The sequence below is a fragment of the Quercus robur genome, chromosome 1, assembly GCF_932294415.1.
Source record: "Quercus robur chromosome 1, dhQueRobu3.1, whole genome shotgun sequence".
NCBI classification, from domain to species: Eukaryota; Viridiplantae; Streptophyta; class Magnoliopsida; order Fagales; family Fagaceae; genus Quercus; species Quercus robur.
The window spans coordinates 18,111,666-18,125,786 of NC_065534.1; the positions used below are offsets into that span (position 1 = coordinate 18,111,666).

Sequence of the window (14,121 nt, forward strand, 5' to 3'; positions counted from 1 at the left end):
TTTCCACCCCATCCACAATCGGATACAACCCATCCCAACCCACGGCAGGACACATGGCTATAACACAAAATCAACCAAATACCCCAAGTCGGGCATCTAAGGATAAAAAAAACCTATAGAGAGAGAGAGAGAGAGGAATAATTGTACTGAAATGGGGGGAAAATATTATTATAATAAGCAGTAATTTTTTGAACAAGAAATGAAACTGAGAACACGTTTCTAAAAAAAATTCAAATTTCCAGTGAAATCACTGAAATGTGATCATTTTAAGAAAACAGAAGTATAATAATGTATTATTCAATAAACCACATGAAATTCAATTACCATATAACATAAGTGGATAAATGCAAACAATCATCCAATACGACTGCTTTAGAACAGAGGCAATGTGTTCATCTACCAAAGTCTCCACATAGTCCCCTTCTCTACTTCACTCTCCTGCTGTTGTTCTACTTGTAAGTCTGAAACACATTTGTACTTATGTGCCATTGTCTCTTCAAACAATATAGTGTACAGATCACATGAAGAATTGAAAGAATCATTAGCATCAAATGTGAACTTTGAATTACATTTTATGAACAAAAAGAAAAGAAAGAAATGACATTCAATGATTCAAATATCAGCTTCTTGTTTCAGAACAAATTCAACCACCTCAGATTCCCATGCAAAAGGGGTGGATGGTGGAGCATCCCAATGTAAAGGAGAACAAGGAGGGGAGGTCCAATCTAACAAATCAGCCATGGGCAACTCCACCGGCTCTGGGTAGCAGTGAGGGCTACAAAGATCAGCCTAAAGCAAAAATAGGCAATAATTTAAGAAAAAAAATAAGGTAAGGAGTAGCAATGTTGCAAAGCAACAAATACAATAATGAAAACTCATGAAACCGAGCTACTTTAAAGCCAAATGCCAATATTGTCAGGAGAATGATTGTCAATTCAATGAAAAAAGGATAACAATATTATTTACTGCATTTTTAGGGCCCGTTTGTTTTGTGAGTTCTAACTCACTATTTCACATTTCAAACACACTTTTTCACTCATACGTATATAAAAAACACCTAAAATACCTTACTCAAACTTAGTTACCAAACAGGCCCAGTTTTTCACTCAAGTGGATATAACAATCTCAATAGTAGAATAACGTTCTCAAAATCATTAGGTTTTGTTAAGTGACCCTGTCCTTACATTTTACATTATATCAAAGTAGAGATATAGGATTAGGAAAGTGAAAAAAGAAGCACCTTTGCTTGTTTGGACTCTTGATTTTCAGCAGTATGTACAGAATCTACACAGGAGGGAGAAGAAAATAACTTAAATAGTCATGCACCCACAACTTGACAGTAATACAAGAGACAGTTATCAGATTAAAAGAGGAGGGGGGGGGGGGGGGGGAGAGAGAGAGAGAGAGAGAGAGTGAGCATTTGAATCTAAAACCAAAACAGACTTTTCAAGACAATTTTTTTTTTTAATTTCTTTTGGCTTATTCTGTGTCTAAACCCTTATCTGCATTAAGCCATTAACCTATTAATTTCAGTCTGCAATTCCTGTCTCTTAATCGTGGATGACCGCCTTTAAACATGGATGATTGCAATAAAAATCCTTTAAGACCCAGTGAAAAGATAAGTAAGCCAAAAAGTATTTCAAACCCAAATATAAGATAAAAATTTCTCAAAATCAGGGAAAAAAAACCATTTCCAGATTTTATTCTGGAATACACACAGAAAGCAAACTTTTTATTGCTCAAGGATATTTTAAGAAGCAAACTTTTTTATTTTTTGATACGTAGAAAGCAAACTTTTTATTGAAGTGAAAGTATCAGCGCTTCCATTGCTCAAGGATCTTTCCCCTCCCCCTTTTTCTTCAATACATAAGGGATTTCATTACAAAAGAACTAACTTATGCATAAAAATTAATACAACGTAGCCTAAAAAATAGATCAAATATTACAAGCAAATGAAATCTAATAAAAAAATAAATATATTTTGGACAATAACATGAGAATATTTTCCAGTGAATTACTGATTTTAGGAAATAAGATGCTTGAATACGTCTGCACTGATTTCATCTTCCACAGTCTTTTGGATTCATGAATTTTGGCCCAAATCTTTATCACAGAAAATTGCAAACAAACTTAAGAACTTGGATTATGCATATTCCCAGAGAAATGTGATTATACAACAACAAACAGATCAATGTGATCGAACACAAACCAAATTTGCTAAGTACCCATTTCAATATCTTAATATAGTGGTCATATATTTTGTTCCCAGTAGGTCCCAAGTATTAAGATGCCATTCACTACAAAATCTAGAGAACGTTTTCAACCACGAAACAGAATTGACAATCAAATCAAAAAACATAAGACATTGAATAGTAAAACAACAACACATGAATAAGACAATGTTAACGAACACAATCAAAGTAAAGAAGCAAAGTATAGTTAGTTACCGTGTCCTGGAAGAACCAAGTCCAGGTAAAATGAATTCATTCCACTTTGTTGTTGTGACTCGATGCATTTTTTGTGGTCATGTAAAAACATTTCCTGGGCTACATTAAAAAGCTCCTCTTTTTTTGGCACATTCTTTTTTGTGGTCGAAGTGTCTTCGATACGAATGTTTGATGATTTGTTTGTTATGTCATTAAGAGCCTTACGATCCCCTTTCTTTGTGGCTGTTTTTTTCAGACCATTCACTCTACCATCAACATTAGCCTCTACAAAACAAAACAAACCCATTGGATTTTTTTAAGGAAAACAACAATTATAAAATCAAAAACTACGTAGAAATCAAAAAAACAAAATAGGTATTACTTTTTTGGGGGTGAACATCGAAATTTTCATTTGGGATGATGAGTTGTCTCTGTGCGAAACGAGTTGCCATAACAATCTTTGATACGGAACAGAAATCTAGGTTTATATGAACAAATAATTAAGAAAATTTGAAATAAAAAATAGAAATACAAATTAAATTAGAAGGAGAATGAGATGGAAAATCTTACCTTGGTGCTTGGAAGTGGAGTAAGGCGCTAGGGTTAAAAGTTCAAAAATTTTGGGGGAAAATCAAAAAATGGCGGAGATTGTGAGGGTTTGTTTGGGAATTACATTAGTGAGTTTGGTGTTTGGGGCTACGGTTTCACTTGTACCTGTTTAAGATATCGTAATTTCCTATACAAGAAAAGTTGTTTGGGGAAAATCAAAAAATGGCGGAGATTGTTAGGTTTTTGTTTGGGAATTAGATTAGTGAGTTTGGTGTTCGGGGCCACGATTTCACTTTTGCTGACTATTTATTATTTTTTTTTTTTTACATGATAGAAATTTTATTCTAACTTATTCTAAATATATATATATATATATATATATATATGTATGAAACTCGCTCTGGAGACTTGAATTTTGGCTCTTACCTCCCACATTCCACAAGTACTTGTAAAGTGACTATTACACCAAAGGTGCGCGATGATCTGATTATTCTTTTGTTAAAAGTTATTAATTGATGCTTTTTCTATTAAAAAAAAAAAGATGGGAAGAGCCTTGCAAGTAGATTGGTACCCCTTGATAATTTTTAATAAAGATGTCCATGTTCAAATTCTCCTTCCCATTATAAAAAAAGAAAAAAGAAAAAAAAGAGGGTAATTTTCTTCTCATCTCTTGAGGTTTAGAGAAATGATACTCCATCCCAAATTTAAAGAGAAAAAACACTTTCCCCCTTAACATTCAATTGACGAAACTTTATTAAATTAATATTAAAAATGTTTTGTACTAACTTGTCATTTGCTTAAGGGCAACACAAGTTTATAAAATTATCTTATTTCATAATTAAAATTCATTGTTTTAAAATTTTAATTAAAGTGTATTTTAAAATATAAAGTGTGAATTTTGCTTATTATTATTTTTCTTTCTTTTTTCAACTAGTTATGGTGAGATTTGCTTTTGCAAGTGTTTTGGTGCTTGATAAAATTTTCATTTTTTATTCTAAATTTATCAATTATTGTTTTACTAACCATGGTTTTATTAAGAGATTCTTATAAAAATTTAGAATATTTCATGCTAATATAAACAAAAGGGGGGAAGGAGGGAGAGTGTTAATATTTTCAAATCTCAAGAGATGGAAGTGTTTTTTCCCTTCAGATTTGGGGTGGAGTGTCATTCCCCTGAACCTCAAGGGATGTGAGTGTAATTAATCCGAAAAAGAAAGCCAATTGATGGTAAGAGCCTTGTAATTAGGGGTGTTAATCAAACTGCTCAAACAGTATGACCACACTTAAACTTACCAAAATCTCAAAATGAAGTAATTACACCGCATCCATATATAAATTTATTTATTTTATATTAAACATATATTAATATTATATGAAGTAATACTATTATAAAAATGAGCCATTTCACGCCTAACACTTGTTAGACTACTTTTAATCAACCCAAAATAAAAGAAAAACGTAAACTAGCCTAACATTTTAAAAATTGGACAAAAACAAAGGAAAAATCAGCTTTGGGCTGGGCCAATTCAGCCCAACATTTTGAAAAATGCACCAACCCAAAACCAATCAAACCGCACCATGATACAACTTACCACACCGCATATGTGATCGAAAATTGAGGTATAGTGCAGCAATGGTTTTGGCAAAACCGTACTGAACTACACTGTGAACACCTCTATTTGTAACTAAATTAGCATCTCTTGGTATTTTTAACAAATATGTCCAGTGGTCCACAATTCAAATTTCCCCTACCATTTAAGAGTACCATCTTTTGTTGAACTTTTCAAATTAATGACTAGCGTATGTTATATGTATTGATAATTCAATAATTGGAGTTTAGAAAATTGAACCCTAGATGTTTTCATTGGAAACATCAAGTGTATGTTTGGATTGCAATGAAAACTGATTTTCCTCCACGTTTGGCGTTTTTCTATGGGTCTCGTGCACTGTTCACAGGACCTACAAGTATGAAATTCAGCAACAACAACTTTAAAATTGGGTCCTACGGTACTATTCACACATTTAAAAATTATTTTGCTACAGTGTTTTCAGTTTTCAGCAATAAACAGTATCCAAACAGACCCCGAGAGGTGTCAACCAATTGATCTACAAATCTTTTAGCTATTGACTAGTACACATAAAAATCAAAGCTTCTAGGTTTCTATTGACTTCTTTGAATATCAACACATAAGTTTTTGAAAGCCCACATTTTTTCTAGTCATTCTAATATATATATTTTTAATTGAGTTAAAATTCTATAAGGATATTTATAAAGGTAGGGACGTAGGGTTGCAAGGAAAATTCACAACAATTTCACAATACTCCCTAATTTGCTTACCACCTTACACATAAGCTCTTCACAATTTACAAATTATTTTTTCAATGATCCATGTGCGAGGTGATGGACAGATTGAGAGGTTTTGTGGAATTGTTATAAATTATTGTTGTGACCCTAGCTATATTGTTCCTATAAACTTTCTTATTTTTATTCCAACCATTAAAATATTGTTACATCATATTTAAAGTATTTCCTTTAAATGATATAATATATAGTTCTATGTACAAACACAATAATCCTATTAATAATAATGATCACAATATATTTATACAAGATAGAAATTCTACTCTAGTCTAATCTAAGTGTATATGTGTGTGAAGCTTTCTTCTGGAGACTTGAACTTTGACACTTGCCTCCCACACCCCACAAATACTTATACTTGTGAAGTGATCATTGCACCATGGATGTGCAGTAGTATAATGATCACAATATTAAATCCCATATTTTTCCTCAAAAAGAAATCTCACATTTAAAACACAAATAAGATAAAGAGAACATCATATTTTACTTTTCCCTTGATTACCTAATTAATACTATTCTTCTAAAAAAAACCTAATTAATACCAGATTTCTCTCTCTCTCTCTCTCTCTCTCTCTCTCACTCTCTCTCTCTCTCTCTCTCTCTCTCTCTCTCTCCCTCCTTATTTAAAAACAAACAATTAAACATCTGTTGCTTTTCAATCTAATTTACCTAATTAATAACATTTTTTTCTTACCATCGCACATCCTTGGTATGATAATCACTCCACAAATATAAGTGCTTGTGGGGTGTGAAGGGGGCAAGGACCAAAGTTTAAGTCTCCAGGAAGAAGTTTCACATACATATACACTTAGACTAATCTAGAGTAGAATTTCTATCTTGTATAAAAAATAATAATAATAATAACATTTTTACTCTCTATTAATATATTACTTTCCACACTTTTTTCCTATTGAAAATCACTCTATCATTTTTTTTTAAATAATTAAAGGCCAAAATTTTATCTCAAACTTTCAATTTTTTAAGTGAACGATAGAAATTTTATTGAGCAAACTGTAAGAGGTTGCTATAAATCACATATGATGGGCTGGATTTCTCCTGTCCATATCTATTTAGTAGGAGTACAAAAGGCTTATTGTGCTAATCATTTCCCTCATTGTATGTTGGTCTTTTTTACTGTGTGCCATTGGATTATCTAAAACTTATTCATGACATTTTGGATTATCTGAAACTTATCTATGGCATTTTGAGCTTCCTCTAATGGGTGTCTAAAAGAGAATACTACAAGTCTTCTCCCATAGACTTTGGGATGCCATTTGCCCTATATGATTATTGATTACATATGGGAGGAATCATTAAAAATAAATAAAGATTTTACTTAACTTTTTTTTCTTTTTTTTTTTGGATTCTTTCTAAACTAAAACTCTTATAGATATACTGTAATTAAGTTTGGTAGGAAAAAAAAAGCAACTCTAAAATGCTTGATTTGCAAACAGAGCCAACCTAACAAATTTATGGTGTACCATGCAATTGTTTCTTTGCCGAAACCCCCACTGTGGTTAGCAAGGTGCTCTTTAGTGGATGAGTATATGTTTTACAGGTTCTTAAAAGTGGTGGGGTGCCTTTTAATCAAGTGGAAAGCAATAATTAAGGAGGGGGAAAGTTTTTTTTTTTAAGTATTAATTAGGTAATTAGGGGAAAAGTATTGTCATTTAATGATATTTTTTCAACTATTAAATCTTTTAGATATCTATGGTGTAAAAAATGTGTAATTTTACAAGAGTTATATCAGGTGTAACTTTAAGTAATATTACACTAGCCAATAATTTTTAATTAGATGTGAATTTTGATAAATCCACCGCTGGATTACATTATCTTCGTATATTCTCCGTGCTTACAAAATTTAAAAATGATTAAAGATCAATAGTCATGTCATCAATCAATTGTTTAAATTCAAGTTTTTGTAATTTAAAATAATGCATAAAATATGAGTTTATAGATCAAATTATAAATTATATCCAATTGACATGAAAATTGGTATATATGTTAAGAACATATAGAATATGTAATTCAACGGTTGGATTTTTAAAATATGTATTCAATAACAAGCTATTGAATGTTGTAATATTGCTTAGAGTTATATCAGGTGTAACTTGAACCTATAAAAATTCTACTTTAACCTAATTTAAGTGTATATATGTGTGAAACTTACTCCTAGAGACTTTGGGGTTATTTGGTAGTGTATTTTAAACAACAGTTTTCAGTATTTAAATAACATTACATGTATTTTCACACACTTTTTCACCCACACATATTTCCAAAAAATATAAACAACGTTACTAGAATAATATTACCAAACGGGCCCTTAAACCCTGGCCCTTGCTCCCATAGGACCCATACCCCATAAGCACTTATACTTGTAAAATTTCTTATATAAATACAAACATAATAAATAGTTATTAATAATCATCACATTTAAAATAAATAGTTTCATATATAAATATAAACATAATAAATAGTTACTAATAATTTCTAGTTTTTTTTTTGATACCAAAAAGGGAGAAAGCAACCCAACAGATTACACAACAGCTGGATTAAACTAGCTACAGTTCAGCGGCATTTGACATTCCAAGTTAGCAATTGACTAAACAGAATTAACAACAAGCTTAGGCACTAAGTACACATCACAGCAAAGTCCATTTTGGTTCAAAAAATCTAAATCAACTAGCTTGATCTATTGCAGCCAGTTTGTGGTCTTCCCATGCTGAAATAGATGGACTAAATGCTTGCTAGTACCTAGAAAGAAAATATATTGGAAACCATGGTTTTTAGCTTCGAGAGCAGCTTCTACCATAGCATCCAACAGCGCTCCACATGTTGTATCTACTACACTACTATTTACACCATAAAACAAGCTATCTCCCTACCTAGTAATAGCTTCATAAGCAGAAGACCATCGGTTTGGCTTCCTGCTCCTAGCTCCAGCAAGTTTAACTATCAGCTACCACTGCCTTGAGAATGAGTAGTGGTCTGGTTGAGGTCTTCTTGGCTGACTAGTGTGACTTGTTTGATCAAGGAAAGCCTCTTTGTACCTGCAAACCATAGATTGAGAAATTAAAATCACACTCATAGGATTAAGATGTAAACCATCATAGAGCACCCTGTTCTTGTGTAACCAGATATGCCAAAGAGTTGTAAAAATTGCTTGTAAGTAAGCCATTGAAGAAGTCTCCCTGGATTTGAACATGATGAGAAGTGTGGAAAGCCATTGCTGGATACTCAAACTCCTAAAATCAGTGGCATGTACAGCCAAGGTTGATCCGTGCCAACAAGCTCTAGTAAAAGGGTAGAGGAGAAAGAGATGAGTTAAGGATTCAACAACAGAATTACAAAGGGGACATGTTATTTGGGTTGGAATGCCTTTGTTGTTCAAATTAAGAAGAGTGGGCAATCTGTCCTGGATAAGTTTCCAAACAAAAGTATTGATTTTCAAAGATACTTTGACTCCCCAAATAATTTCTAGTTTGATAGTTAAGAAATGAGTTATATTTTATAAAATTTAACTCATTTCTTAACTATCAGGCCATAAATTTAAATACTAAGCAATTATAGCAAATTCTTAAAGCAATAGCCATAAAAGGAATATACTTCTATTTTTTTTTTCCCAGATTAAGGAATATACTTCTTTTTTTCCTTTTTTTAAGAAAGAAACCTGCTTTTTATTTCATAGCAAGATTAAGGAATATACTTCTAAGTCCCAATTTTTATATTTCACATTATACTCCACAACAATTATGGTATGTCAACTATCAAGTGTACCACCGCACAAGTATAAGTGCTTGTAGAGTATGGGAAGCGAGGGCCGGGTTCAAGTCTCTAGGAAAAGTTTCACATACATATACGCTTAAATTAGGTTAGAGTAAAATTTCTATCTTATAAAATTAAAAAAAAAAAAAAAAAAAAAAAAAAAACTGTCAAGTGTTTGATTTAGTTTATTTTATTTCTTTCATTTTAAACTTTGGTTATTTTATAATAAAAAATATTAAAAAAATGACAAATTTTAATTGGTGGAGTATAAACTGGAAAAAAAAGAGGAATAAAACTTAAAGATTTGGGTGTTTGGTAGGGGTGTTTAAATAACATTTTTTAGTATTTAAACACCACAACACTTTTTAATCCATACATATTTCCACAACGCTTTAAACAACGATACTAAAATTTTTTAACCAAACAGTTATTCTCATAACAACAATGCTTTCAAATTTCAAACTCAACAGTATATAATACACTCAAAAACAGAAACACAAACATCTTTATTAGCTTATCCAGCCAAACAAAGAGAGAAAAAAAGAGAAAGCACTCAAAGCAGTTTAAAGAAGTTTTGTTAGAAGAGTCCAAATAATGAGAACCATCTCCTGTGGTTACATGGCGTCAGTCATGACCATGTACATTGCCGGGTTACTAGTACTTGCTGTCCATAATGTCAATGGTTTGTTTAGCAAATATAATTTTAAATTTTTCTCTAAAAAAAGGGTTTTTTTTTTTCTTTTATATTTTGTATAAAATATGAAATATGAAATTATGATAGTTTTATGTTTTTATGTTAATATATATTTATTTTGATTGTGTTTGTGCATGAAATATTAAATATGAATTTCTTAATTATGATAGCTATTTAATAACTATTTATTTTTATTGTGTTCTTAATTGGAACTATTAAATATATAATTATGCAATTATTAATATTATTTTAAAGAATTTAATTATTAATAGTTATTTATTATGATTGTATTTATATATGAAACTATTTGTTTTATTATTTGAAGAAAATATGATATGAGAAAATTCTAATTAGGAATTTAAATATAGAAATAGAATAAAATTTAAACTCAATATGAGTCCACTTCAACTTATTCATTTTATTTTAAATATAATTATCCTATAATTTTGATTTGCATTAAAATTTTATTTTATTTTTGTGGGTACCTAAGGCATGCTTAGGCATGCTTGGCAACGTCCTAGGCATGCAAGCAATGTCCTTTGCCGTCCTCGGCATGCTTGGCAACGTCCTCGGCATGCTTACAACGTCCTTGGCTGACCTTGGCATGCTTGCAAAGTCCTAGTCGTCCCACATCGAATAGAACCCCCCCCCCCCCCCACTTTCTACCTTATAAGCATTGACGCGAAGGAGTAGTGGTCGAGGTCGACCAAGGACGTTGCCAAGCATGCTGAGAACGTTGCAAAGCATGCCGAAGACGGCCAAGGACGTTGCTTGCATGCCTAGGACGTTGCCAAGCATGCCTTAGGTACCCACAATTTTATTTTGTGTTTTTGATTTATTCAGGAACTGAATATGAGTCAACTTCAATGGGAATAGGGCCCCGTACCAGCCTCCCAAATCAAAAGCTTCATATTCAAGGTAATTAAATGATGTCATGAATGGTTTCAAATATACATCGCACGATGTTTAACCCTAATAGGATTAATGGGAATCATTTTTATTCCAAGTAACAGATACATTTAGAGTCACAATTCTATTGTTAAAACTATTTTTAAGTGTCTTGATAAATTATATGAAAAATAGTGAAAACGGAAATAAGAAATAAGTTTGAGATATTAAAAGGCAGGAGATAAAGCCTTGGAAACCTACAATCATAGTATTGAGCTATGTTATATGAGAAACAACCACTTATTTCAAAGATTTTAAATTCATCAAGAAATTGTGAATTTTAGTTACCTAAAAATTTTCATTTGCAGGAGGAGATTGTTTAAAAAATTACATTCAGGTCACACAAGGCACCACTGGCAACCTACCTAGTGGAGCTCCAATTTATAGTGTGCAAATAACAAATGAGTGCCCCAGGGATTGCAGCATTGCCCAAATCCATCTCAGCTGTGATTCTTTTGCATCTGAGCTGCTGATTAACCCTATGATATTCAGGAAACTTGGCCTTAATGACTGCCTTGTTAACAATGGAAAACCCCTTGCTAATGGTGCTGCTATCTCCTTCATATATGCCTCTAATGCCAAATTACCCCTTGCTGTTTCCTCCCTTACTTGCTCACCTCGATATGAATATATGATCAATATTGAATAAGAATATGACTACTATGAATGAGTAAAATTACGTTCATAACATTTTTACAATAAATCTTACGTGAAATGCTGTTATCGATTCTAATTTAAGTTTATCACTGAATTTACTTTTCTACCCACCATTAACAAGCAATAACAACTTGTCACCTATAATTTGTTATAAAATTATTGTGAAAATATTGTAAAATTAATATTTTTCACTATGAATTTATGTCATTTTGTATATTATCATTATAATGTAATAATGCAAGGAGCTTCATATTATGCTTCTTGCAACATTGCATTATAATGACAATATACAAAATGACAAGGAACTTCATATTATTCTTCTTGTAACATTGCAGCATGTCTAGAACTTATTTGTTGTCTGTTAATCTTTTTACTACTACAATAATGGCACTTACGATTTTCTTATTACACAAAAGAAGAAGAAAAATTAATTGTTTGACTATTGGGAGAGCCATATAATCTCCGAATCACTTACTAATTTTTATATACAAGTCAAGCTTGAGTTTTAATTTTAGGCTTATTTAATAACGGGTCCAGCCTAAGCAAAAAAAGAAAGATGTTCATGAATAGGCCCATGAACAATAGGTTTTGATAAAAAGAAAGAAGCAAAACCTAGGTTTGTTTATGGGCTTGGCAATAAGCTTGATATGAGCTTAAAAAATACACACATATTACTAAGACTTTAATTAATTGGGAGTTTAGACCATTATCCGTTCAAACCAAATGGACTTGATAATATACTTGTGTTGGGTCTTAAGCTCATGAACTTGATATTGAGCTCAAGTTCAACCTTTTGAACTTTTTGATGAGTTTGAGTTTGAAGATTGTTTGCAGGCTTAGTTCAAGCTCGAGCTGAGCTTGAACAATTTACTTTTGATGTCAAGTCGAACTTAAATATTTTAAACTCAATAAAGCCATACTTGTTTACTACCCTACTTACTACACAAAAGAATAAGTACAATTAACAATTTGACTATGTTGGGATAACCATATAATATCCGTATGGATATGAGAAATCAATATATCAAAAAAAAAAAAAAATTTGGTCAAAGTGCTTTGTAACTTAACTAGTTTGCATCTCCAAGTGTTTACAAGACACCCAAGATTCAAGTCTCCTTTCTCCTATAGTAACTATTGAATTATAGAAAAATATTATATAATCAATTTTTTAAAATTAATTTTGTAACTTTTGTTAAGATGTTGAAATCGATTTTCTAATATCTCTCTCATTATCTTTATAAAGAGATTTTAGAGATTTGATTAAATCAAATCACACGTTAACTGCAAAATTAATTTTTAAAAAATATCTGGTATGTTAGTTGGTAAGATTCAGATACTTAAATGGATTTCCAAAAAGACTCTTTTCCAAGTATAGACAAGAACATGGCCGGCTCAATACAATGTGAGGTTTAAGGCAAAAACTTAAAATAGGTCCTTTTTTTTTATATATATATTTAAATATTACTTAAAAAATATTTAGTTTATTAATTATCAATTTATTTAATCTATTATATTATACTTAAAAAAATTAAAATCCATTATTTTTACTTTTTATTATGACTAATTCACTTGAGTGATGCTAGCAAATTTTACTATGTAATCCATACATAACGTGTCACCAATCATAAAAAATTGATTCAAATGTTCATTTATTATAGAGATTAAATTCTATAATATAGTGTAAAACTCATTTTCACTGCGTATTCATCAAAAATAAAAAAAATGTGTCGATCTAGCTATAATGCTCTTAGCTTCAATTGACTTAAAAAAAAAAAATGAGAATGTGAATTTGAACATAAATGTCTTTATTAAAAGAGATTAAATTCTATACGGATGTAGTGTAAAACTCAAGTTTTACCCCTCCAACCCAAACATGCCACATAATCATATTACATATTAAAGAATAGGCATAACCACACTTAATCAATTCTAATTTTGAAAATCCAACTTTAATTGTGAGTTTATTGAGATGTTATTATGTGTTGTAGGATCTGATTTATTGAGTTTTAAATGAAAAGCTGATGTGTCCATCTCTTATTGGATGATGTAAAATATGGGTTTTACGCCCTATTCTTATCAAATTCAGACTCAATAAATAATTAACAAAAGTAACATCCAAATGTATACCAAGTTTTTTCCGTCTCCCTAAACACATTTTCTGGTAATGTGTTGTTGTACCTATTCTTTAATATGTAATATGATGATATGGCATGTTGGGATTGGAAGGGTAAAACTTGGATTTTACACTACATCCTTATAGAATTTAATCTCATTTAAAGAATAGGCACAACCATACTCAATCAATTCTAACACCCATTTGAAAATCCAACTTTAATTGTGAGTTTATTGAGATGTTATTATGCATGGTAGGATCTGATTTATCAAGTTTTAAGTGAAAAATTGATGTGTCTATCTCTTATTGGATAATGTAAAACATGAGTTTTTACACCCTATCCTTACCGAGTTCGGACTCAATAAATAATAAGCAAAAGTAACATCCAAATGTACACCAAGTTTTGTCCATCTCCCCAAACACCTTTTCAGGTAATGTGTTGTTGTACCTATACTTTAATATGTAATATAATGTGGCATGTTGGAATTGGAAGGGTAAAACTTGGGTTTTACACTACATCCTTATAGAATTTAATTTAATTTAAATTTATTATTTCATGGATAAGAAATGATTTTCCACCGCACACATTTGGCGTGATGGTCACTCCATA

At 31.2% G+C, this 14,121-nt stretch overlaps 2 protein-coding genes across 2 annotated transcripts; one reads left to right on the top strand and one right to left on the bottom strand.

Moving 5' to 3' along the window:
* Positions 1–320: 320 nt before the first annotated feature.
* LOC126723976 (protein PATRONUS 2-like) lies at positions 321–3,163 on the bottom strand. The gene is made up of 5 exons (XM_050428013.1): positions 2,997–3,163; positions 2,809–2,904; positions 2,448–2,711; positions 1,241–1,284; positions 321–789 (listed from the first exon to the last, which is right to left on the bottom strand). The coding sequence occupies exons 2-5, from the start codon at positions 2,876–2,878 to the stop codon at positions 613–615; spliced, it is 555 nt and encodes a 184-aa protein (XP_050283970.1). The 5' UTR covers positions 2,879–2,904; positions 2,997–3,163; the 3' UTR covers positions 321–612.
* A 6,554-nt stretch (positions 3,164–9,717) lies between these two features.
* On the top strand, positions 9,718–11,390 carry LOC126726281 (TPD1 protein homolog 1-like). The gene is made up of 3 exons (XM_050431540.1): positions 9,718–9,781; positions 10,637–10,711; positions 11,050–11,390. Exons 1-3 carry the CDS (start codon positions 9,718–9,720, stop codon positions 11,388–11,390), a joined length of 480 nt encoding a protein of 159 aa, XP_050287497.1.
* Positions 11,391–14,121: the final 2,731 nt, after the last annotated feature.

Excerpts from the sequence above, each read along its gene's own strand:
- LOC126723976 (XM_050428013.1), bottom strand. The coding sequence starts at position 2,878 with ATGGCAACTCGTTTCGCACAGAGACAACTCATCATCCCAAATGAAAAT. Across the intron at positions 2,712-2,808 it reads CGATGTTCACCCCCAAAAAA|AGGCTAATGTTGATGGTAGA; the intron begins GTAATACCTATT and ends TTTGTTTTGTAG. Across the intron at positions 1,285-2,447 it reads CTTGGTTCTTCCAGGACACG|ATTCTGTACATACTGCTGAA; the intron begins GTAACTAACTAT and ends CCTCCTGTGTAG.
- LOC126726281 (XM_050431540.1), top strand. The coding sequence starts at position 9,718 with ATGGCGTCAGTCATGACCATGTACATTGCCGGGTTACTAGTACTTGCT. Across the intron at positions 9,782-10,636 it reads TGCTGTCCATAATGTCAATG|GAACTGAATATGAGTCAACT; the intron begins GTTTGTTTAGCA and ends TGATTTATTCAG. Across the intron at positions 10,712-11,049 it reads TCAAAAGCTTCATATTCAAG|GAGGAGATTGTTTAAAAAAT; the intron begins GTAATTAAATGA and ends TTTCATTTGCAG.